Here is a 27,312-nt window from a genome sequence, read left to right as displayed (position 1 = left end):
TCTCTCTTTTTCTTTCTCTCTTTATTTCTCTCTTTTTCTCTCTCTCTCTTTTTCTCTCTCTTTTTCTCTCTCTCTCTTTTTCTCTCTCTCTCTTTTTCTCTCTCTCTCTTTTTCTCTCTCTTTTTCTCTCTCTTTTTCTCTCTCTTTTTCTCTCTCTTTTTCTCTCTCTTTTTCTCTCTCTCTCTTTTTCTCTCTCTCTCTTTTTCTCTCTCTCTCTTTTTCTCTCTCTCTTTTTCTCTCTCTCTCTTTTTCTCTCTCTCTCTTTTTCTCTCTCTCTCTTTTTCTCTCTCGTTTTCTCTCTCGTTTTCTCTCTCGTTTTCTCTCTCGTTTTCTCTCTCGTTTTCTCTCTCGTTTTCTCTCTCTCTCGTTTTCTCTCTCTCTCGTTTTCTCTCTCTCTCGTTTTCTCTCTCTCTCGTTTTCTCTCTCGTTTTCTCTCTCTCTCGTTTTCTCTCTCTCTCGTTTTCTCTCTCTCTCGTTTTCTCTCTCTCTCGTTTTCTCTCTCTCTCGTTTTCTCTCTCTCTCGTTTTCTCTCTCTCTCTCGTTTTCTCTCTCGTTTTCTCTCTCGTTTTCTCTCTCTCTCGTTTTCTCTCTCTCTCGTTTTCTCTCTCTCTCGTTTTCTCTCTCTCTCGTTTTCTCTCTCTCTCGTTTTCTCTCTCTCTCGTTTTCTCTCTCTCTCGTTTTCTCTCTCTCTCGTTTTCTCTCTCTCTCGTTTTCTCTCTCTCTCGTTTTCTCTCTCTCTCGTTTTCTCTCTCTCTCGTTTTCTCTCTCTCTCGTTTTCTCTCTCTCTCGTTTTCTCTCTCTCTCGTTTTCTCTCTCTCTCGTTTTCTCTCTCTCTCGTTTTCTCTCTCTCTCGTTTTCTCTCTCTCTCGTTTTCTCTCTCTCTCGTTTTCTCTCTCTCTCGTTTTCTCTCTCTCTCGTTTTCTCTCTCTCTCGTTTTCTCTCTCTCTCGTTTTCTCTCTCTCTCTCTCGTTTTCTCTCTCTCTCTCTCGTTTTCTCTCTCGTTTTCTCTCTCGTTTTCTCTCTCGTTTTCTCTCTCGTTTTCTCTCTCGTTTTCTCTCTCGTTTTCTCTCTCGTTTTCTCTCTCGTTTTCTCTCTCTCTCGTTTTCTCTCTCTCTCTCTCTCGTTTTCTCTCTCTCTCTCTCTCGTTTTCTCTCTTTTTCTCTCTCTCTCGTTTTCTCTCTCTCTCGTTTTCTCTCTCTCTCGTTTTCTCTCTCTCTCTCTCTCTCTTTTTCTCTCTCTCTCTCTCTCTTTTTCTCTCTCTCTCTCTCTTTTTCTCTCTCTCTCTTTTTCTCTCTCTCTCGTTTTCTCTCTCTCTCCTTGACTCCTCTCTAAGATTCGTAGTGTGAGGGCAAGCAGGCCAGGCTGGTGATCTGATCTCTAAACCGTGTGAGTGTCATACACTGATATTTTCCTCCTGATGTCACTCTGGAGATAAATATTATGGCAGCTTCCTTCAGCAAAGAAGATGTTTGTAATTTCTCTTTCAGAGCACAGATAGTAGCTGTGCTGTGTTTCCACACGTGGTGAGCAGCTTCCAGTACTTTGCCACCCTGCCTAATACATTGTGTGTGAATTTGAGTAATCAGCCCTCCTGCATTATGCTGAGATCTTCAAGAATTAATCTCCTAGCCATTGCTGCAAACAACCAAAGAAAAACATGGAAGTGGAGTTGATTGGCAGTGTCAATCCCAGTGAATTGAAGCAGAATTTTAAAGGGCAGACAGAGGGGCCAAAGGGGTGGATTTCTGCTCAGAGTTTTGTCTCAGCTGGAGCCTTTGAGCCTTCTGTGGCAGTTAAATTCCTAATAATAATTGTTTATGTTCTGATTGCAGCATTTGTCATTGTCGGTGAGTATTTGTAGTAACTTTTCTATTCCAATTGGTTTCTTTGACCATTTGCCTTCCTCCACCCTTGCCCCTAACACTCCCCTCCCCAATCTTATCATGTTATAGCCCATTCAGTGAGGGAACTATTGGGGATTTTGGGAATGAGGTGCTATGAATGAATAAACAACTGCCAGGTTGTTCCCCCCTGCACAAATGTTTTCCCCTTCTTTCGTATTGAAGTGGATTTTAAAATGAGGTTAAATTCCCATCCTGTAACTCCCTACTTAACTGTGTATAAAATGGTAAAAGTGCAATACAACCTCTTGATGGTAATCCACCCTTTGCCCCGTTGGCCTTTTGTACCCATCCATCAAACTTCTGCTTCCCTCACTCGTGCTCAGGCACTGTCCATTGCACTCTGTCATTATTTTCCCTTCTGTATATGTGTGTGTGCAACCAGGGTTGTGAAGAGTGTGTGTATGTGCACACACACCTCAAGTTCTCTGTTTTATGCTCTCTAGCACATTCGCGCATCCTCTCTCGTCTTCTCTTGCGCGTTCTCTCTTGCGCACACATACGCTGTCACGCTTTCCTGCTAGCACGTGGACATAAATCTCTGCCACACCTCTCTTTCATGCTGGTAATCCCTGTTTTCCCTTGTCATGCTCTTACTCCCAATATCTTCATGATCCCTGGCGGCCTCCCTTAGAGCCTAGTTTGGGGAACCTTGGTATTAAGCATGACACTTAATTATAGCAGAACAGTCTACACTTGCTGCAAATTGTTTCAATTCGCCTACCTAACCAACAAAACAAAAACAGGAAATTAAAGAGGAAATGGTCTCTTTACACTGATCTTGTTGCTTCACACAGGAGATGTGTATTTTCACGTATTGAATTGCCTAATTTGTGATTTATATTTTAGAGGAGGCAGATAGGCGGGAAGAGCGAGCTGGCACTTAGCATGAGGACAGAATTCCAATTCAGAACTTGTTTAATCTGTTGATGCCAATTAATTTGAGGGAAAATAACCGATTTAAGTAACAGTGCCAGTATACATAGTCCTTAATGCTTTTTGATTATTCATGTATGTTATTTACTATCAGCACCAGTAGGCGACATATAAGCACTAGTACTTTATTCTACTGATATATAGCTTAAAATATTCACAAAGACGTGAGAGTTTATGGAAATCTCTGTGCTTTAGTATTTTCAACTTAGATGTAATAGGCTTTACTGAAATAATTAGCTTTAACACTGCCACCAGTAAGTTGAGGGAACCTGCTGTTGGGTAAAGTTGGTGGGAGTGAACCTGCTTTTGGATGATGCTGTGTTGATGGGTGGGAGTAGGCCTGTTGTTAGATGGTTAGGGTGGGTTGATTGGGTGTTAATGCAGAAGCAGGAAGACAACAGGGGAGTATTTATCATGCAACACCTGCTTCAAACCAATCTGTTGTTATAGGTTGGCTGTGGCTACGTAGCAAGCGACTTGTCTGTACCACCTGCAGAAACAGCCCAATAGATGACACATCTTTTTGAACTCCAGTAACATTTTTATTATGACAATTGTATTGAATGGGACCCTTCATACTGGAAATGTTCACTTATCTGACCCTGCTGGGTACTGATTGATCTGCTCTACTTTTAATAGCATTCTCTTTTTTACCGGACAAACTTTTAGTGAGCTATATTAAAAATGTCTCATTTCCTCAATTTGTTTTGAGTGATTTCACTGCATTTTAACATTTTAAACATTTAGATGAGCTTGATCTAAGCCCTGATGAAGAGTCATCCAGGCTTGAAAGATTAGCTCTGTTCTCTCTTCATAGATGCTGCCAGACCTGCTGAGATTTTCCAGCATTGTGTTTTTGTTGAATTAAACTTGGTTTTCTTGCAATTTCTCAACTTAGCACGTCAAATTTAAAACATTCAGAACTTCACTGAACATGTATCAATATTCGTTTACATTTACTGATTATTATAAGTATTAATAATTTGCTCACATCCGATGACAAGAGTCTGTAAACAATAGTTGGGTTGTCTGAAATCACTCATTTTTATATGACTTGTTTTTTAAAATATTCATTCGTAGGATGTGGGTATCGCTGACTGGGCCTACATTTATTGCTCAGTCCTAATTGCCCTCAAATTATTGGCTTACTAGGCTGTATCAGAGGACATTTAAGAGTCAACCACATTGCTGTGAGTCTGGAGTCACTTAGAAGCGCATGGATTGAGGAGGGGTAGTCAGCATGGTTTTGTTAGGGCAATATCTATCAACTTAATAGAATTTTCAGAGGGAGTAGCGAGGAGGATTAATGAGGGTAATGCAGCAACAATTGGACTGTATAAAACACTGGTTAGGCTACAGCTGGAGTTTCATGAGTTCTGGTCACAATGCAGGGAGGACATAATTGCTCTGGAGAGAGGTCAGAGGAGATTTACAAGAATGTTGCCAGAGTTTCAAAATTGCCAAACTTGCCAACCAGTCTTGGAGCAGTAGGTGACCCATAGTATCCAATTCAAAAGCATAACAGATCAGGAGCTCTGATCTGTTCACAGCTCAATTCCACACCCTTATGTTTGTTAAATTGGTCATTATCGTCACTGAAACAGGCTAATAATTTGTGAATCATATTCAAGCCCTAGCTTTGCTTTACCATTTAGACTTTTAGATTAGCGGTATATCTGAAGACAGCTTTGGGCATTCACTTTCCCATCTACTCCAGGTCTCTGTTCAAAGGCTGCCTTATTAAAATACTGCTAGAACTTAAATTTAATGTTGCTACGTCCTTTTTACATTCTAAGAAAATAAATGAGGCAGTATTATCCCAGGTTTCATAAAACAAGTGAAACTACTTCAGAATGAAAATGATTGGAAGATGTAGATGGGGAGAGACTAAGGACTTCAGATGCATAATTTCCTGAAAGTGTAAGTGCAGGTAGATAAAGCCATTAAAAGGCCTGTAGTGTTTTGGGATTCGTCATTGGGGCCGTTTGTACAATGCAGTTGTTAAAGTGAAGTTAATGAGTATGCAGTTTGACCACTCCATTATAAAAGCAATACTAAAACTGCCGTGAGCATACAGTGTAGATTCAGTTTAGGATTAAGCCAGGGATTGAAAACTATAATTAATCATGAGAGACTGAATATCAGTTCTATTTTCAAGAGATGGAGTTTTTTGAAAATGATGAGTTTTGATAGAGTGAATAGAGAAAAATTATTTCCTCTCATTGGGATTATCATTAATCATGGAGAAGAAGTCAAGAATTTTTTTACAGCAAGAATTTACTATAGAAGAGAATGTTTTGCCGTAACTTAGTTGAAACAGCCGGACATATTTGAGAAAATTTGATAAATATTGAAAGCATAGGAAAGCAGTGGTGTGGAGAGAAAATAGACAATGGGATTTGTTCAGCATTGCAACAACACTGCTGCATTAGGCGTTTTGGCTGCCTCATTGGTGTAAACTTCAATGATTCAGTTAAGTGAAATGGTTGTAATATTACTATAAGACCATTCTGTTTTTCTGTTTCTCTTCGTGCTATGTATTTGGCCTCTACTTGGCAATTGCCCAATGTAGCGTGACTGAAATCAGGAGCTCATTGTGGGAAGCCACAGTGTAGACTTGTCTCATTATTGCCATGTTGCAGTATTCATGTATTTGGCCCTGAAGCATTATTCTGTTTTGGACAGTAGAAACAAAGTTAGTAACACTGTTTAGACTTGATGTTTTAATTAAACGGCATTTTAAATGGTCTATCTCTGTTCCTCCACAGTTACTCTGTAATGTTGGCCACTGTGAAGAGAACCTAGGCTTTACTTATGAAGAAATTATTATATGGTAAGTTCAGTAAATGTATTATTTGCCATTGATATGTAAAAATACGTTTTGTCATTACTGAGGGCTTTTAGCATTGTCCAAGTTCAAAGGTTTCTTCTCCAGAGTGAAGTGGATCTTTCAACTTGAAGGACCTTTTAGAGTGAAGGGCAAGGCTTGTAGAAGTAGGGAACCCTGGGTGACTTGGGATGTTGAGACCCTGGTTAAGAAGAAGGAGGTGGCGGCATGCATAGGCCGCTGGGATCAAGTGGATCCCTTGAGTGTAGAGTGTAGGAGTAGAGTGAAGAGAGAAATCAGGAGGGTAAAAAGGGACACAAAATTACTTCGATAGCGAAGACGAAGGAGAATCCAAAGAGCTTCTACGAATACATAAAGAGCAAAAGAGTAACAAAGGAGAGAGTAGGGCCTCTTAAGGATCAACAAGGTCATCTATGTGTGCATCCACAAGAGATGGGTGAGATCCTAAATGAACATTTCTCATCAGTATTTATTGTTGAGAAAGGCACGGTTGTTAGGGGACTTGGGAAAATAAATAGTGGTGTCTTGAGGTGTGTACATATTAGAGGAGGAGGTGCTGGAATTCTTACTGCACATCAAGATAGATAAATCCCTGGGACCTGATGAAGTGTATCCCGTGACATTGTGAGAGGCTACGGAGGAAATTGCTGGGGCCCATTTTTTATTTGTCATTTATATTAATGATTTGGTGAGAATTTAGGAGGCATGGTTAGTAAATTTGCAGATGACACCAAGATTGGTAGCATAGTGGACAGTGAAGAAGGTTATGTTGGACTGCTAAGGGATCTTGATCATTTGGGTCAGTGGGCTGATGAATGGCAGATGGATTTTAATTTAGATAAATGCAAGTGATGCATTTTAGTAGATCCATGGCAGGACTTAGTTGATGGTAGAACGTTGGGGAGAGTTATAGAGAGTTATAAAGAGATCTAGAGGTACAGGTTCTTAGCTCCTTGAAGTCACAGATGAACAGAGTGGTGAAGAAAGCATTTGGCGTGCTTGGTTTCATTGGTCAGAACATTGAATACAGGAGTTGGGATGTCTTGTTGAAGTTGTACAAGACAGTAAGGCCACACTTGGAATACTAGGTACAGCTCTGGTCACCCTATTATATAGAAAGGATATTATTAAACTAGAAAGAGTGCAGAAAAGATTTACTAGCATGCTACCGGGACTTGGTTTACATTAAAAGGAGGGGCTGGATAGACTGAACATTTTTCCCTGCAGTGTCGGAGGCTTAATGGATGATCTTATAGAGGTCTATAAAATAATGAGTGGTACAGATTAGCTAGATAGTCAATATCATTTCCCAAAGATAGGGGAGTCTAAAACTAGAAGGCATAGGTTTAAGGTGAGAGGGGAGAGAAGCAAAAGGGTCCAGAGGGGCAATTTTTTTCACACACAGCGTGGTGAATGTCTGGAACAAGTTGCCAGAGGTAGCAGTAGAGGCGGGTACAATTTTGCCTTTTAAAAAATGTATGGACAGTTACATGGGTAAAATGGTTATAGAGGGATATGGCCCAAACATGGGCAATTGGGACAAGCTTAGGAGTTAAAAAAGAGCAGCATGGACAAGTTGGGCTGAAGAGCCTGTTTCCATGCTGTAAACCTCTGATTCTAAAATCTTTTGTCTTCTAAATAATGATCACTGCTAGCCAGCTAGTCATTGGGTTTAAACCCTGCTCCATGATTTAAACACAGTAAAAAGTCTGACAACACCAGGTTTAAGTCCAACCAATTTATTTGATAGTACACTCACTAGTACTATCAAATAAATCGGTTGGACTTAAACCTGGTGTTGTCAGACTTTTTACTGTGTTTACTCCAGTCCAACACCAGCACATCCACACCATGATTTAAATACGTAATGTAAATTGACATTTCACTGTGGTGCTGAGGCACCCTGAATTGCTTGGGTAAGATATTAAACTATGACCCTATCTATGTCTGAAGTGTATGTTTAAAGAGGACATGGGGCATTCTCTTCGTACTGCAACCAATATTCTTCAGTCACCACAGCCAAAACCATTAATAACAATTGCAACTTGTATAACATCTTTGACATAATAAAACATTTCAAGGCAGAATATTGGGTACCTGTTGGAATCGAGGTTACATCGTCACAGATAATGGTTTCAGCAGCAACTGAGCTGATATGGACAAAGTTAGGCAATGTTAGAGAGGTTGAACTAGATGGTGTTTGGTGATTGCGCTGATAGATGATCTGAAGCTCATCTTGGGTTCGCATGCAGCGGCCGAGGTTGCAAACAGTCTGATTTGGTCTCATATTTGTCAGTAAGAGGGATGGAGCTGGTTGCTAGGGAGCAGAGGTTGGAGTAGATAGCAAAGCTAATAGTTTCAGTCTATCTATTATTTAATTGGACAAACATCTCATCCAGTACTGGATGTCGGGCAAATTGTCTTATAATTTGGCAACAGTGGAGGGGTTGAGAGAAGTGGTGGTGAGGTAGAGCTGGGTGTCATGACCATATATGTGAAAACTAATGCTGTGCTTTTGGATGATGTTGCTGAGGGAGTGGGCAGAGAAGAATTAGGGGAGCAAGAATAGAAGATCCTTGAGGGCACTAGAGGAAATTGTCTGAGAGCAGCAAAGGCAGCACAATGGCACAGTGAATCGTCCTGCTGCCTCATACACCAGGGACATGGGTTCAATTCTAGAAACATAAAAAAATTACAGCATGAACAGGCCCTTCAGCCCACAAGTTGCGCCAAACATGTCCCTACCTACTAGGCTTACCTATAATCCTCTATCTTACTAAGTTCCATGTACTTATCCAAAAGTTTCTTAGAAGACCCTATGGAATCCACCTCCAGTTTCATTACCAGCAGCCGATTCCACGCACCCACCACCCTCTGAGTGAAAAACTTACCCCTGACATCTCCTCTGTACCTAATCCCCAGTACTCTAAACCTGTGTCTTCTTGTGGCAACCATTTCAGCCCTGGGAAAAAGCCTCTGAGAATCCACTCAATCAATATCTTACATCATCTTATACATCTCTATCAGGTCACCCCTCATCCTTCATCTCCAAGAAAAAACCGAGCTCGCTCAGCTTAGCCTCATTAGTCATGCCACCCAATCCAGGCAACATCCTTGTAAATCTCCTCTGCACACTTTCTATGGTTTCCACATCCTTTCTGTAATGAGGTGACCAGACCTGAGTACAGGACTCAAAATGGTGTCTGACCAGGGTCTTATACAGCTACAGCATTATCTTCCGACTCCTAAACTCAATTCCTTGATTGATGAATGCCAATACACCGTACGCCGCCTTAACCACAGCCTCTACCTGCGAAGCTGCTTTAAGCGTCCTATGAACCCGGACCCCAAGATCCTTCTGATTTTCCACACTTCCAAGAGTCTTACCCTTAATATTATATTCTGCCATCCTATTTGACCTGCCAAAATGAATCACCATACACTTACCTGGGTTGAAGTCCATCTGCCACTTCTCCGACCAGTCTTGCATCCTATTAATGTCTCGTTGCAACTTCTGACATCCTTCACAGTATCCACAACACCTCCAACCGTTGTGTCATCAGCAAACTTACCAACACATCCCTCCACTTCCTCATCCAGGTAATTTATAAAAATCACAGAGTACGGGTCCCAGAACAGACCCCTGGGGCACTCCACTGGTGACTGACCTCCATGCAGAAAAAGACCCATCTACAACGACTCTTTGCCTCCTGAGGGCAAGCCAGTTCTGGATCCACAAAGCGATGTCCCCTTGGATCCCATGTCCCCTCACTTTTTCAATAAGCCTTGCATGGGGCACCTTATCAAATGCCTTGCTGAAGTCCATATAAAATACATCTACTGCTCTTCCTTCATCAATGTGTTTAGACACATTCGCAAAAAATTCAATCAGGCTCGTAAGGCTTGATCTGCCTTTGACAAAGCCGTGCTGACTATTCTTGATCATACTATACCACTCCAAATGTTCATAAATCCTGCCTCTCAGGATCTTCTCCATCAACTTACTAACCACTGAGGTTAGACTCACTGATCTATAATTTCCTGGGCTACCTCTCCTCCCTTTCTTGAATAAAGGAGCCACATCCGCAATCCTCCAGAACCCCTCCTGTCTCCAGTGTTGACGCAAAGATCATCGCCAGAGGCTCTGCAATCTCTTCCCTCGCCTCCCACAGTAACCTGGAGTACACCCTATCCGGTCCCGGCAACTTATCTAACTTGATGCTTTCCAAAAGCTCCAACACATCCTCTTTCTTAATGTCTATGTGTTCAAGCTTTTCAGTCTGCTACAAGTCTGCACTACAACCACCAAGATCCTTTTCCACCATGAATACTGAAGTATTCATTGAATTCCTTTGCTACTTCTACCAGTTCCATACAAATTTTCCCACCGTCACACTTGATAGATCCTATTCCTTCACGTCTTATCCTCTTGCTCTTCACATACTTGTAGAATGCTTTGGGGTTTTCCTTAATGTTGTCTGCCAAGGCCTTCTCATGACCCCTTCTGGCTCTCCTAATTTCCTCTTTAAGTCCCTCCCTACTAGCCATATACTCTTCTAGATCTCTAACATTACCTAGCTCCCTGAACCTTTTGTAAGCTTTCCTTCTTGACTAAATTCATTACAGCTTTCATACAGCACAGTTCCATAATGTCCCTGTCTCATTGGAACGTTGCTGTGCAGAACTCCAGACAAATATTCCTTGAAAATTTGCCATATTTCCCTGAGAAAACCTCTTTCCAATTTATGCCTCTAATTTCCTGCCTGATAACCTCATAATTCCCTTTACTCCAATTAAACACTTTCCTAACCTGTCTGATCCTATCTCTCTCCAATGCTAATGTAGAGGAGATAGAGTTATGATCACTATCCCCAAAATGCTCTCCCACTAAGAGATCTGACACCTGTTCAGGTTCATTTCCCAATACCAAATCAAGTACAGCCTCTCCTCTTGTAAGCTTATCCACATACTGTGTCAGGAAACCCTCCTGGACACACCTAACAAACTCCTCCCCATCTAAACCCCGTACCCTAGGGAGATTCCAATTGATATTTGGGAAATTAAAATCTCCCATCATGACAACTATTATTATTACAGCTATCCAGGATCTGTTTCCCTATCTGCTGCTCAACATCCCTGTTTGTATTGGGCGGCCCAAGAAAAACACCCAGTAAAGTTAATGACCCCTTCCTGTTCCGAACCTCCACCCACAGAGACTCCGTAGACAATCCCTCCATGGTGTCCATCTTTTCTACAGCTGTGACACTATCTCTGATCAACAGTGCCACTCCCCCACCTCTTTTTTTCTCCCTCTCTGTCCCTTCTGAAACATTTGAAACCAGGCACTTGAAGTATCCAGTCCTGTCCTTCAGTCATCCAAGTCTCTGTAATGGCCACCACATCACATTTCTAAGTAGTGATCCACGCTCTAAGCTCATCCACTTTGTTCACAATACTCCTTGCGTTAAAATAGACATCTCTCAAACCTTCGGTCTGAGCACTCCCCTTCTCCATCACCTGCCTATCCTCCCCCTCACACTGTCGACGAGCTCTTCTATTTGTGAGCTGACCTCCTCTCTCCCAGTCACTTCATTTTGCTTCCCACCCTCCGACCATTCTAGTTTAAACTCTCCCAGGTAGCCTTAGCAAACCTCCCCGCCAGGATATTGATCCCCCTGGGATTCAAGTGCAACCTGTCCTTTTTGTACAGGTGACGTCTGCCCCTAAAGAGGTCCCAATGATCCAGGAACCTGAATCCCTGCCCCCTGCTCCAGTCGCTCAGTCACACATTTATCCTCCAGGCTCCCCCTGCAACAGTACTCAGATAGGAGTACTTATTGTTAAGGGGCATATCCACCGGGGTACACTCTAGCACCTGACCTTTCCCCTTCCTAACTGTGACCCACTTGCCTGCCTCCCGTAGCCCCCGTGTGACCACCTGCTTGTAACTCCTATCTATCATTTCCTCGTTCTCCCTGACCAGACGAAGTTCATCGAGCTACAGCTCGATGCAGCTAGCACAGATATGGACGCTTGGGAGGCCAGGAGACTCCAGGACTTCCCATATCTGACACTGAGAACAACAAACTGGCCTCACGCTCATAATTCCCCTTTTCTTCAAATTCCACAGGAAAAGAAACTAAGAATTAAACCTACCTTGCCTCGCCCTTTTTGCCCAAGCCTATTGAATCAAAGCCCTTTAGCTCTCACTGTGCTACCTGCTCATTCCGCTGCCTGCTGGATAGTGCGGCCTGCTTTTTAAACCTCGTGCGCTAACAAACCCTTTCCAGGTCACCCTGCAGCCTACTTCCGCTTTACCCTTAAGAAACTTGGGGGGGAAAAAAGAGAAACCCTGCCAAAAAACTAAGAAAAAGAGTCAATTGCTTACCCTTCACACTCCTGCCACAAGTCGCTCCTCTCTGCTTGCTCCGATGAACTATTCTGGCCTTGGGTAACTGTGTAGAGTTTGCATGTTCTCCCTGTGTCTGCATGGGTTTCCTCCAGATGCCCCGGTTTCCTTGCACAGTCCAAAGATGTTCAGGTTAGGTGGATTGGCCATGCTAACATGTCCTTTAATAGCCCAAGATGTGTAAGTTAGGGTGATTAGATAAATCCAAGGGCCTCGGCAGAGCCTGGGTGGGAGTGCTCTGGTGGAGAGTCTGTGCATACCTTCTGCACTGGAGAGATTCTATGATTCTTGAGTGCGAAAAACAACTGTTACAAGTGGCACTCTATCTACGATAGATAAAGATGGAACCACGCACGTGCAGACCCACAGAGTTGGAAAACTGCAGCAAAGTGGGAGAGGAGGATGGTGTGGTCAACTGTGTCAAAGACTGTAGACCAGTCTCAAAGAATGAAAATAGTTTGTCTTTTTTCAAAGCCACATAGGATAATTGCTGTTTCAGTACTGTGGCGGGTGCAGAAACCTAATTGGAGATCTGGTCAATTGTCCCATTTGCTGTTCATGCCAGCATGCTGTGCATTGTTTAATTACTGCATTACCCTTCAAAATAGTAGCGAACACATTCAAGAGAAATTTATTGATGGATGTGCTTTGAGATACGCTGAATGTACTGTATAGATGCTTATTCTTCCTTAATAAACATTTTGTCCTGTTACACAGTTTGCGATTAGCATTGTTAAATGAAGCTAAAGAGGTGCGTGCAGCTGGTCTCCGTGCCCTCCGATATCTCATCCGAGACTCCAGTATTCTGCAGAAGGTGCTGAGACTGCGTGTGGATTATTTAATAGCTAGGTTAGTATGTGCTCTTGGCTATGATTTGATCATTTCAGTTTGATTTGATTTATTATTGTCACATGTATTAGCTAACAGTGAAAAGTATTGTTTCTTGCACGGTATACAGACAAAACACACCATTCATAAAGAAGGAAACGAGAGTGGAAAATGCAGAGTTAGTCATAGCTAGGGTGTAGAGAAAGATCAACTTGAAGTAAGTCCATTCAAAAGTCTGACAGCAGCAGGGAAGAAGCTGTTATTGAGTTGGTTGGTATGTGTTTTTGATAAGAGAGGGGATTAAGGGTTATGGGGAGAGGGCGGGAACGTGGAACTGAGCCACGACAGATCAGCCATGATCTTACTGAATGGTGGGGCAGGTTCGAAGGGCCAGATGGCCTACTCCTGCTCCTATTTCTTATGTGATCTCAGACTTTTGTATTTTTTCCCCGACGGAAGAAGATGGAAGAGAGAATGTTTGGGGTCATGGGGCCCTTAATTATGCTGGCTGCTTTGCTGAGGCAGCGGGAAGTATAGACAGTCAATGGATGGGAGGCTGGTATGATGTTTCATTGAAAATTTGTAATAGATTGTCCAATTGCTACATGCACTGATGAGGTGGAATTGCGTAAACGTGTACAGTTTGTTGTGAATTTGAACCTCTAAGGACCTGGGCTAAGACTGTTGCAGACTCAATTCACTTGCACCTTTACTGCTGACAGTGAGATTTCCACCCTGTCATTCTAAAGTTGTTTCTCTAGTTTTTAAGTTTGTTTATTAGTGTCACAAGTAGGCTTACATTAACACTGCATTGAAGTTACTGTGAAAATCCCCTAGTCACCACACCCCGGTGCCTGTTCAGGTACACAGTAACTTATCATCCCCAATGTACCTAACCAGCATGTCTTTTCAAACTGGGAGGAAACCAGAGCAGCTGAAGGAAACCCATGCAGACACTGGGAAAACATGCAAACTCACACAGATAGTGACCAAAGCTGGGAATCGAACCCAGGACACTGGCGCTGTGAGGCAGCAGTACTAACCAGTGTACCACCACGCTGCACCATCTGAAAGGCTGGAAGATCTATTGATCTAGTGCAGCGCAAGTGTTCTGCTACAGAGGTTTCATTAATTTGGCTGGTATAAAATGATCAGAATGTCCAATACACGCATGGTTATACCCAGTTTCTCCACAAAACTCCATCAGGGCAATAAATTAAATATCAGATAATATGGAGGGTGTTCACTTTGAAAGGTCAGTGCAGCTGTAGTACACTATTACTTTAAAGTAATTTATGCACATGTGAAACCAATTTTGCTGTTTATTGATCTCCCAGCCTTTCAGGCTTGGCTGCAATGATTGTGGTCAATTCTTGAAAGAATCTGATTGTTTGATGTTGACATTGATAGGATACAACATGAGATAAATTGTGGACTTAATGGATGGACACTGTCGCCAGGCTTTTAATAAATATATTATTTGGGAGAAATTGATTTGCACAATGCCAGACTATGTCAGTTCCCCAGGAGCAGTGGGGTATTGACAGTGTAGCAGGACATTACTGAAAAAATCCTGTAGGCTGTACAGGTAATGTTATTGAGGAAACTTGCACCACTGCGTGTTCCCAGGGAATTGGCATATGTCAATGCAGTGTCACTTGAATAGGGGCTGCAGGGATATGTTTTTCCACCTATATGTAGATTTCCTCCTCCACCCCCAATGGTATTGGCAGAATTGGAAATCAGGTGTATTGTGGCAGTAAACTGCACTTGTTCCTCTGCAAGTGCTGCAGAAAATCATCAAATTAGAACGTTTATCGTTGCGCTATGATAGTTAATGGTGCTGAGCGCTCTCAGTAGAAGCACATAACACAAGGTCAGAGTGACTGTCCTTAACATCAGGGTAGCACTTGACCGAGTGTTGTATCAGGGAATCTGAGTTCAATGGGAATAAAGGGATAACTCCACTCTTTGGAGTCATACTGTGCACAAAGGAAAAATGTTGCAATTAGAGGCCAATCATTTCAATCCGAGGACATTGCTGCAGGAGTTCCTTTTGGTGGTATCCTAGGCCCAAGCATCTTCAAATACTTCATCAATGCAACACAGATGGTAATGTTTGCTCGCTATTTCACTGTGCTCAGTACCATTAATGAGTCCTCAGGTACAGGAGCAGTCTTTGTCCATAAGCAACAAGACCTAGACAACACCCGGGTTTGGGCTGATAAATGACAAGTAATATTCCAGCCACAGAAGTGTCTCCAACAAGAGAGAATCCAACCATCTCCCCATGACAATCCCTGTGCCATTGCCATTACTGAATCCCCCATTATCAACATCCTGGGGGTACAGTTGACTAGAAACTGAACAGAACGAGCCAAGTAAGTACTGTGGCTACAAGAGCAACTGGGCTGAGTAACTTGCCTCCTGTTTCCCCAAAGCCTGAGTATCAAGTCAGGTGTATGATTGCCTGGATGATTGCTGCTCCAAAAAGACTCAAAGCTCTACATCATCTAGGACAAAGTAGTCTGCTTGGTTTCTTCATCCACCACCTTTAAATACTGTTTCTCCATCACCAAAGCACAGTAGCAGCAGTGTGTGCCATTTGCAATATGCACTGCAGCAGCTCACCAAACTCCTTCAACAGCATCTTCCAATGGGTAGTAGAGTGGTTAGCACTGCTGCCTCAGCGCCAGAGACCCAGGTTCAATTCCCAGCTTGGGCTGGGTCACTCTGTAAGCAGCCTGCATGTTTTCCTACTCATGTGCATGTTGCCACTCCGGTGCTGTTATGCAGTGACAGTTTACTGTGCAAGTCACCACTCTAGTACAATAATGCAGTAACAATTTTCTGTGGGCTACTGCTCCAGTGCAATAATACCATCACAATTTTCTATGGTCCTATTGTTACTGATGCGGTATACAATTTCAGCAATGGAGTGAATGAGGCAGTATCTGAGAGAACTACTGATCATTACAGTTGATATGAACACAGTGGCCAAACTTAAGAAACGTTGATGCTAAAAATTCAGTTTTAGCTCTTGTGCTTTTGAGGCACCATCACAGTGCCATAAGAATGGCTTGGAAAATTAGACCTCGTGCATCTGAGCATTGAGCTTCTCATTGTCAGAAGGTTTTTTCGGTTTTAGAGAGGATGCAATGCAGACTTCCTTGGATGTTACTTCCGTTATAATCAGGTCAGAATCTCAAGTGTTTTGTAAAGTCTGCCTGGATCATAAGTTTTGCAGTTTGAATTTGGCTGGGGTCAGCATGAGATATTTCACTTCGGGTAAGATTCAAATGACCTACTGAGGAGCTTTAATCAATCAAAAGTATACAGTTCACATGTATACAAAAAATTAGCGATAACTTTTACCAATTGCAAACAAAAAAAAACTGATATTGTATAAATCTTAATGAATATAGGAAATATTGCAATCAAACAAATTCCGTTAATAAAACCTTTTCCACAGGGTTAGCACAGCAAAGACCAATGCTCACGTGATACTAAAATTTAGCCAGTTGGTTGAATGCTGCAGTTCTCTAGAGGCACACACAAATAAGTTTGGAGTCAGAACAACTTGCCAAAACACAAGGGAGACTCTAGTCAAGCTAACAACCAGCAGCAAGTTTTCTGCTTGAGGAAGGCTGGGAACTTTGTTTCTAGTTAATAGCAGAATTTCCCAAACCTGGGTTGGGGGGTGGTTGGTGCAGTGGTTGCTGAAACCAGAGCACCTGGAGGAAACCCTTGCAGATATGAGGAATGTGCAAATTCCACACACAGTGACCCAAGCTGGGAATCAAACCCAGTGTGAAGCAGCAGTGCTAACCACTGTGCTACTATGCCATCCATTGCTGACTGACTTGCCAATCAGTCTTCCTCCTCACAATGCAAGGTCACAAAGGTCCCAGAGAAAAAAATAAACAAAACTCCATTTAAACCATTGAAGTCGCAATAAAAGGACTTCTGGCAGACAGCCCGGCAATAGGGGGGAAAAAACTGAAAAGGTCTTCTCACGACTGCAGAGAACATGATTGGAAATAAACATTTCTTGAAAATGCACTAACATCACATCTAGAGTCATTGAGGTTTACAGCTTGGAAACAGGACCTTCAGTCCAACTTGTCCATGCTGCCCTTATTTTTTTTAAATGCCTAAGCTAATCCCAATTGCCTGCATTTGATCCATATCTCTGTATACCCATCATACCCTTGTACCTGTCTAAATGCTTTTCAAAAGACAAAATTGTACCCTCCTCTACTAATACCTTTAGCAGCTTGTTCTAGGCACTCACCACCCTCTGTGAAAAGATTGCCCCTCTGGATACTTTTGTATCTCTCCCCTCACTTTAAACCTATGCCCTCTAATTTTAGACTCCCCCTACCATTGGGAAAAGATATTGATTATCTACCTTGTCTATGCCCCTCATTATTTTATAGACCTCTATAAGGTCACCTTCAGCCTCCTATGCTCCAGAGAGAAAAGTCCCAGTCTATTCAGCCTCTCCTTATAACTCAATCCACCAAGTCCCGATAGCATCCTAGTAAATCTTTTCTGCACTCTTTCAAGTTTAATAATATCCTTTCTCTAGGGTGACCAGAATTGCGCACTGTATTCCAAGTGTGCCCTTACCAATATCTTGTACAACTTCAACGAGATGTCCTAACTCCTGTATTCAGTGTACTGACTGATGATACCAAGCATGCCAAGTGCAGCCTTCCCCACTCTGTCCGCCCTGAGACTCCACTTTCAAGGAGCTACGAACATGTACCTAATATATGTACCTATATGAATACCTAATATAAAGAAATACAAAATTGAAGCAATTGAGTCATTTTGGTTACAACAATACTGATTTTGGGTCAACGTTAGAAGTCTTTAAAAGTATGAAAAGTTGGAGCAGGATAGGTGGAAACAAACCATTTTCAGCAGTTGAGGGGTCGAGCGAGGGGCTATTCTTAGAAGAGAGTATGTAAACTATTATGAGGGAAGGTTGGACAGGTTGGGCCTGTGTATTTATTGCAGCTTAGAAGAATGTGAGGTGGTCTTATTGAAACATCAGATTCCAAGGGGACTTGACAGAGTGGATGTTGCTCCTTGTGGCACATGGGACACAAGTTGAAAATAAGGAGTATCCCATTTCAGATGGAGATGAAAAGAATATTTTTCTCTGCAGTCATTGGTCTGTGGAATTCTCTTCTCCAGAAAGCAGTACAGTTGGGTCATTGAATATTTGCAAGGTTGAGTTGGATCGATTCATTCTTGACAAAAGAATCAAATGGTGTGGAGGATAGATAGCAAAATAGAGTTGAGACCACAATCAGATCAGCCATGATCTTTCGAGGAGCCGAACAAGCTGCTCCAACTCCTAATTCTGATGTTCAGGAGAGTCACTTCTCCAGTGTAGTATACAGTGGCATGAATAAACACTATCTTTGCAATCTTCTTTTTCCAGATGTATAGACATACAACAGAGTAACGAGGTGGAGCGAACACAAGCTCTTCGATTAGTTCGAAAGGTAAAAACAAAATGTTATGATTCAATACAGGATTTGCAAATATCATATTCTTTGAAATCTCCTTATAGCAAACTGGATGGAGAGTTGTTTGAATGATAGACTATGCCGATATAAATACTACAGGCTGGGAATTTCATGTTTCCTTTTCCTCCATTGACCATGATACAGAAGAAACCAGCCACTTAGTAAGCAGAGAAGGTGCTTTTCCTCTGTGTTACCTTTCAGATTTGTTTTTGTTTAATCATTTTCCTCTGGTTAGATTCAGAATTAGATGCTATTGTGTAGAAGAACTTTTACTCTGTATCTAACCTGCATTGTACCTGTCTTGGGAATGTTTGGTGGGGCGGTGAAGAGGGTGTTCTATTTTGTAAACTGTGGTACACCTGCCTGGAGTTTGTTGGATGGGACAGTATAGAGGGATCTTCGCTCTGTATCTAACCTTGTGCTGTACCTGACCTAGGAGTCTTTGATGGGACAGTGTATAGCGAGCTTTACCTGTACCTAACTGCATGCTGTACCTGACCTGGGAATGTAGAGGGATGCTTTATTCTCTATCTGTGTATCTAAACCACATGCTCCTCCTGCATTGTGAATATTGATTTAATGGTGTAGAAGATTATTTACTCTGTATTTAACCTGCTATGTCTGATCAGATGGGGCCATGGAACAAAGTTTAAGAACATAACATAAGAACATAAGAAACAGGAGTAGGCCATTTAGCCCTTCAAGCCTGCCCTGCTATTCAATAAGATCATGGCTGATCTGAAATGGATCAGTTCCACTTTCCTGCTTTCTCCCTATAACCCTTAATCCCCTTGTCTATCAGAAATCTACCAACCATGACTTAAACATATTCAACGATTCAACGGGGTAGCCTCCACCACTTCAATGGGCAGAGAATTCCAGAGATTCACCATCCTCTAAGTGAAGAAGTTCCTAAGTTCCTCCTGAACTCTGTTTTGAACTGTGCCCTCTGGTTCTGGTTTCCTTTCTAAGTGGAAACAATCTCTCTACCCTATCTAGCCCCTTCATTATCTTGTAAGTCTCTATAAGATCCCCCCCCTCAGCCTTCTAAACTCCGAGTACAGGCCCAGTCTATTCAATCTCTCCTCATAAGTGAACTCCCTCATCTCTGGTATCAGCCTGGTGAACCTTCTCTGTACTCCCTCCAAGGCCAATATATTCTTTCGCAAATAAGGTGACCAAAACTGCACACAGTACTCCAGTTGTGGCCTCACCAGTGCCTTGTACAGTTATAGCAAGACCTCGCTGCTTTTATATTCTATCCCCCTCGCTATAAAGGCCAACATTCCGTTCGCCGCCTTGATCACCTGCAGACTGAATTTTTGCGATTCGTGCAAAAGGACCCCCCAGGTCCCTCTGCACAGTAGCATGCTGCAACTTTTCACCATTTAAATAATATTCCATCCTACTATTATTTCTTCCAAAGTGGATAACCTCACCTTTGCTAACGTTATACTCCATCTGCCAGGTCCTCGCCTACTCACTCAGCCTATCCAGATTTCTGTGCAGACTTTCCACCACCTGCACGCAATTCGCTTTTCCACTCATCTTCATGTTATCAGCTAATTTTGTTACCCTACGCTCAGCCCCCTCCTCCAGATCGTCTATGTATATGGTAAACAGTTGAGGCCCCAGCACCGATCCCTGCAGCACGCCACTAGTCACCAACTGCCAACCAGAAAAGCACCCATTTACTCCAACTTTCTGCTTCCTGTTAGATAACCAATCCTCAATCCACGCTAACACTTTACCCCCAACTCCATGTACCTTAACCTTCTGCAGCAACCTTTTGTGAGGCATTTTATCGAACGCCTTCTGGAAATCTAAAAGCACCACATCCACCAGTTCCCCTCTGACTACCACACTAGTCACATCTTCATAAAAATCCAGTAAATTCGTCAAACACGACTTCACCTTCATGAATCCATGCTGCGTCTGCTTGATCGAACCGTTCTTTTCTAGGTGTCCTGCTATTTCTTTTTTAATGATGGATTCTAGCTTTTTCCTAACTACGGACATTAAGCGAACGGGCCTGTAGTTACCCGCCTTTTGTCTGCTACCTTTCTTAAACAGCAGCATAACAGTAGTTGTTTTCCGATCCGCCAGCACTTCCCCAGAGTCCAGCGAATTTTGATAAATAATTACTAAGGCACCTGCTATTATTTCTGCCATTTCTTTGAGAACCCTGGGATGCATTCCGTCCGGTCCCGGGGACTTGTCTACCTTCAGTCCCATTAGTCTACCAAGCACTACCTCTCTGTACTCGCTGGAGTTTAGAAGGATGAGGGGGGATCTTATAGAGACGTATAAGATAATGAAAGGGATGGATAGGGTAGAGGTAGAGAGATTCTTCCCGCTTAGAAAGGACAGCAGGACTAGAGGGCACAGCTTCAAGATAAAGGGGGGGGGGGGCGCAGTTTAGAACGGGGTTGAGGAGGAACTTCTTCACTCAAAGGGTGGTGAATCTCTGGAATTCTGAAGTGGTGGAGGCTACCTCGCTAAATATATTTAAGTCACAGGTAGATAGGTTTTTGACAGATAAGGAAATTAAGGGTTGTGGGGAGAAAGCGGGAAAGTGGAACTGATCCACTTCAGATCAGCCATGATCTTATTGAATGGCGGGGCAGGCTCAAAGGGCTAGATGGCCTACTCCTGCTCCTATTTCTTATGTTCTTATAACTGTAATTGTATTTAGAATCTCATCTCCTACCAACCCTCTATCTTTAGTATTCGGTAAGCTATTTGTGTTCTCCTCCGTGAAAACTGACACAAAGAATTTAAAGTCTGAGCCATTTTGTCGTTAAACATGCACAAAAATATTAGAACAAAAGAACGAGTAAGAACAAGGGAAAAGGCACAGAGATAAACAAACCCAATCTTTTTATCTGATATCTGAAACCACTTACGAGCCTTTTCCCATCTCTGTTGCTTTATTCTCCAAAATACCTTTTATTGCATCTTTGATGTTTTGATACTGTTCATTTCATTGTTGTTCCCTGGTAACATATTGAACACTTGAATAACCTTTGGGTGGAAAACTCTCTTACTCTGAATTTCTGACATTTTTAACTTGTGTCCCAGGTGCCTCAGCCCTTCATGGCATTGAACAATTTTGTTTCAATTGTCAATTCCTGTCATCTCTTCGAAGTTTTCAAGAATATAAGTTTGTACTTCCTCAAATCTGAAATGTCTAATAATAGAAATAATTAAAGTCATTTTTGCTCAGTCTGTTTGGTAAGAAGCCAGTACGGCAACTCTGAGTTTGGAGACAGGAGATGAAAGAGGAAAAGAGTAGATTCATTCTGTTATTTTAGTCAAGTATGTGGGCAAGCAAATAATTTCCCCTTTCTGGTGAATTACTGATTTGTGAATGATTAAAATGCATGTATAGATATTGTAATTGTGGTATTCTCCCACAGTGCTTGCTGTATCTCTCACTTACACCACTTAAATTTCATCAACTGTCAGAGATTTGGAATATACATTTTTTTAAAGTGAGATGGGGCAGTTTGTAAGTAGTTCTGATCCACTCTTGTGTTGTGTTCTTTCTGTCCACTATTACTCTGGTTGGCATTTGGCCTGTACAATGATTCTGTCCAATCAGAATTTGGAATTTCATTGTATGCTGTTTCTGATCCTCATTTAAATTGAATAACATTTGAATGTTCCTTCCCTTCACCTCTCCTTGAGTGCGCATGTTGAGTGCTTATACATCCACCCAATAACGTTGCTATCAACATTGCAATCTTCAGGGATATTTCGCTCAACTGCCAGTGAATCACCATGTCCCCAGTTTCCCAAATTCTAAGCCCTGGATTTTGTCTCAATGCATCATTCTGCATAACTACCAGATGTAGGCTGGGCAGTTTCCCATTAAGTTCCAGACCAACTAAAAGGCTTTTGGTTCCTATAAAGCACCTTCGTTAACTTAATTGATTTGACAAAGCCTAGACACAGTCATCTGGACTGAAATGTCAGCTCTTTTCTCTCCTTACAGATACTGTCAGATCTGCTGAAATTTTCTCTTTTGGTTTCAGATTCCAGCATCTGCAGTAATTTGCTTTTAATTTAATTGATGTTTTACCAGCCCCATTTTACCCATGGCATTTTTTGGGCAAGAGAGATAAAGTTCTGTCAAAAAATCAGGTCAATATGATTCAGTGCACTTAAAACTCCATCTATTGTGCCTGGGATTCTGAATCGGATGTTTACAACAGTTACAAGAATTACAACAGTTCTTCGGATCTGTGTCAGGTCTTTACTGGGACATTTCAAAATTAATTCTTGTGCCCTCCTGTCTCTCCCTAATGCTGCTTCTTCCTCTGTTGTAAGCATTTATCTACTTTCAGAATATACAATGTTCTCTGATTTCATGCAGGTTCTCTAAACCTCTTCACCCAATAACCACCCTGTACAGCAGGAATCTAATGCAACATTTCTCCTACAAGCTTTTCTTATGCATTTCTTTGCCAAATGTGGAACTACTGGTGGATTGAGGTTAATCTATAAATCTGCATGCACTCAGTTGTTTTGAAGTTGGCTTAATGATGCTGTGTCGAGGCGGTGTACCTCCTCCAACTTGTATGTGATGAGGCAAGAAAAGGGAAACAAGTATTAATTTTCTAATTTTTACAACTTCACCCTCAATAAACACAAAAACAATAAAAATAGAAAATAGTACAACTACTCAGTAGGGTCATGTAACTGCAGTGTTAACTTTTCATACCACATGTGCTACAAGACCTGTTGAGTATTGCCAAAGTCCCAATGAGGAGGTGGTAGCCTAGTGTTTAAGTCACTGGACTACTCATCCAGGGGCCCAGGCTAATACTCTGGGGACACAACAGCTGGTGGAATTTAAATTCAGCTAATAAATCTGAAATTAAAAGACTAGTCTCAATAAGAGCGACCATGTTGATTATTGAAAGAAAGCATCTGGTTCACTTATGCCCTTCAGTGAAGAAAATCTGCCTTACCTGGCCTACATGTGACTCCACACTCACATCAATGTGGTTGACTCTTACCTTCGTTCTGAAACGCTGTAGCAAGCCACTTAGTTGAACCAAACTTCTACACGGTCTACAAGAAGGAAGTAAACCTAGGCACCAGAAAGGGAAATGGCAGACCCTTCAAGGGAAGGAAATCTGCCGTTCTTACCTGGTCTGGCCTACATGTGATTCTAGATCCTCAGAATTGTCAACCCTGCAAGTTAGAACATAGAACATAGAACATTACAGCGCAGAACAGGCCCTTCGGCCCACGATGTTGCGCCGACCAGTTACAAAAACAATGACCCACTAGCCTATACCAATCCCTTTTCGTCCATAAACCTATCCAGAGATCTCTTAAACGCCCCCAAACTAGACGCATCTACAACTGCAGCAGGCAGGGCATTCCAATCCCTCACCACCCGCTGGGTAAAGAACCTACCCCTGACATCCGTCCTGTAGCTACCCCCCCTTAATTTAAAGTCATGCCCCCTCGTGCTAGCTTTCTCCATCCGAGGAAAAAGGCTATCACTATCCACCCTATCTAAACCTCTAATCATCTTATATGTTTCAATAAGATCCCCTCTTAGCCGCCTTCTTCCCAACGAAAACAACCCTAGATCCCTCAGTCTCTCCTCATAGGACCTCCCCACCATACCAGGCAACATCCTAGTAAACCTCCTCTGCACCCTCTCCAACGCCTCCACATCCTTCTTGTAATGCGGGGACCAGAACTGCACACAGTACTCCAAGTGCGGCCGCACTAGAGTAGTGTACAGTTGCAACATTACACTGCGACTCCTAAATTCAATCCCCCTACCAATAAACGCCAAGACACCGTACGCCTTCTTGACAACCTTATCTACTTGATTCCCAACTTTCAGGGATCTATGTACACACACACCTAGATCCCTCTGTTCATCCACACTATTCAAAGTCCTCCCGTTAGCCCTATACTCGACACATCTGTTGCTCCTACCAAAGTGAATTACCTCACACTTCTCCGCATTAAATTCCATCCGCCACCTCTCGGCCCAGCTCTGCAACCTATCTAAGTCTCCCTGCAGACTATGACACCCTTCCTCACAATCCCCAATTAACAAACATAAGAACATAAGAAATAGGAGCAGGAGTAGGCCATCTAGCCCTTCGAGCCTGCCCCGCCATTCAATAAGATCATGGCTGCTCTGTCGTGGCTCAGTTCCACATTCCCACCCTCTCCCCATAACCCTTAATCCCCTTGCCTATCAAAAACCTATCAACCCGCGTCTTAAAAATATTGAGCGAGGCAGCCTCCACCACTTCAATGGGCAGAGAATTCGAGAGATTCAACACCCTTTGAGTGAAGAAGTTCCTCCTCAACTCCATTCTAAACCGCACCCCCCCCTCCCTTTATCCTGAGGCTGTGCCCTCTAGTCCTACTGTCCTTTCTGAGCGAGAAGAGCCTCTCCACCTCTATCCTATCCATCCCATTCAACATCTTATACGTCTCAAAGAGATCTCCCCTCATTCTTCTAAACTCTAACAATTACAAGCCTAGTTTATTCAGCCTCTCCTCATAGTTCAACCCCCTCAACTCCGGAATCAACCTAGTAAACCTCCTCTGCACTCCCTCCAAGGCCAAAATATCCTTGCGTAAGTGCGGCGACCAAAACTGCACACAGTACTCCAGCTGCGGCCTCATCAGTGCCCTATACAGCTGCAGCAAGACCTCCCTACTTTTATATTCAGTCCCCCTCGCTATGAAGGCCAGCATCCCATTCGCCTTCCTGACCACCTGCTGCACCTGCAGGCTGGGTTTTTGCGACTCAGTCTTTCTGGATTTTCAGAAGGCGTTTGACAAGGTACCTCACAGGAGGTTATTGCAGAAGGTCAGGGGACAGGGAGTTGGGGGTAGGGTGTTAGCATGGATAGAGGATTGGTTGTCAAATAGGAGGCAGAGAGTGGGGGTCAATGGGTGCTGTTCGGATTGGCGGATGGTGACTAGTGGAGTGCCTCAGGGGTCGGTGCTGGGGCCTCAGCTATTTACCATTTATATAGATGATCTGGAGGAGGGGACTGAGTGTAGGATGTCAAAATTTGCTGATGACACCAAGATCGGAGGAAAGGCAAATTGTGCGGAGGGTGTGGAGAGTCTACAGAAGGATCTAGATAGGCTGGGTGAATGGGCCAGGAAATGGCAAATGGAATTTAATGTTGGCAAGTGCGAGGTGGTCCACTTTGGTAGGAATAATGGTAGGAAGGATTATCACTTACGTGGCGAAAAACTGCAGCAGGCGACGGTGCAGAGGGACCTTGGGCTCCTTGTGCATGAGTCGCAAAAACCCAGCTTGCAGGTGCAGCAGGTGATCAGGAAGGCGAATGGGATGCTGGCCTTCATAGCGAGGGGGATTGAATATAAAAGTAGGGAGGTCTTGCTGCGGCTGTATAGAGCATTGGTGAGGCCGCAGCTGGAGTACTGTGTGCAGTTTTGGGCACCGTACTTACGCAAGGATATTTTGGCCTTGGAGGGAGTGCAGACGAGGTTTACTGGGCTGATACCGGAGTTGAGGGGGTTGAGCTATGAGGAGAGGCTGAATAAACTAGGCTTATACTCGTTAGAGTTTAGAAGAATAAGGGGAGATCTCATTGAGACATATAAGATGATGAATGGGATGGATAGGATAGAGGTGGAGAGACTTCCCGCTCAGAAAGGATAATAGGACTAGGGGGCACAGCCTCAAGATAAAGGGGGGGCGGTTTAGAACGGAGTTGAGGAGGAACTTCTTCACTCAAAGGGTGGTGAATCTCTGGAATTCTCTGCCTGTTGAAGTGTGGAGGCTACCTCGCTAAATATTTTTAAGACGCGGGTTGATGGGTTTTTGATAAGAGAGGGGATTAAGGGTTATGGGGAGAGGGCAGGAATGTGGAACTGAGCCACGACAGATCAGCCATGATCTTATTGAATGGCGGGGCAGGCTCGAAGGGCTAGATGGCCTACTCCTGCTCCTATTTCTTATGTTCTTAAGGACCCCGAGGTCCCTCTGCACCGTCGCATGCTGCAGTTTTTTGCCACGTAAGTAATAGTCCTTCCTACCATTATTCCTACCAAAGTGGACAACCTCACATTTGCCAACATTAAATTCCATTTGCCATTTCCTGGCCCATTCACCCAGCCTATCTAGATCCTTCTGCAGACTCTCCACACCCTCCGCACAATTTGCTGTTCCACCAATCTTGGTGTCATCAGCAAATTTCGACACCAAACACTCGGTTCCCTCCTCCAGATCATCTATATAAATGGTGAATAGCTGAGGCCGCAACACCGACCCCTGGGGCACTCCACTAGTCACCAACCGCCAATCCGAATAGCACCCATTGACCCCCACTCTCTGCCTCCTATTCGAGAGCTAATCCTCTATCCACGCTAACACCCTACCCCCAACTCCGTGCCCCCTGACCTTCTGCAATAACCTCTTGTGAGGCACCTTGTCAAACGCCTTCTGAAAATCAAGAAAGACCACATCCACCGGCTCTCCCCTATCCACCGCCCTAGACACATCCTCATAGAACTCCAATAAATTCGTCAGACACGACTTCCCCTTAACGAAACCGTGCTGCGTCTGCTCTACCAAACAATTCTCCTGAAGATGCCTCGCTATTTTCTCCAAACATCTGGGACTTGTGCCAAATTTGGAGAGCTGTCCCATAGACCGGTCAAGCAATAGCCTGACTAGTGGAATCGTACCTTGCTGATATTGTCCCAAATATCACTATCTCTGGTCTGTCTGTCCCACTGATAGGTATAACCAAGATGGGAAAAGTGCACTTCTCTAGTTACGCTACACATGTCTCAACATGTTTAAGTGATTTCTTCAGC

General features: G+C 43.1%; 1 protein-coding gene across 1 annotated transcript in view; it reads left to right on the top strand.

Moving 5' to 3' along the window:
• rictora (RPTOR independent companion of MTOR, complex 2 a) overlaps nt 1-27,312 on the top strand; it is a 271,841-nt gene that overhangs the window by 107,005 nt on the left and 137,524 nt on the right. Inside the window, exons 4-6 of the mRNA XM_080189548.1 lie at nt 5,606-5,670; nt 12,812-12,943; nt 18,378-18,441. Of these exons, the coding sequence (XP_080045674.1) occupies nt 5,606-5,670; nt 12,812-12,943; nt 18,378-18,441 (261 nt within the window). The remainder of the gene's footprint in view (nt 1-5,605; nt 5,671-12,811; nt 12,944-18,377; nt 18,442-27,312) is intronic.

This window comes from Carcharhinus amblyrhynchos, chromosome 5 (genome assembly GCF_965287045.1).
Source record: "Carcharhinus amblyrhynchos chromosome 5, sCarAmb.v2.hapA, whole genome shotgun sequence".
Lineage (NCBI taxonomy): Eukaryota > Metazoa > Chordata > Chondrichthyes > Carcharhiniformes > Carcharhinidae > Carcharhinus > Carcharhinus amblyrhynchos.
This window is presented reverse-complemented; position numbering and strand designations above follow the sequence as displayed.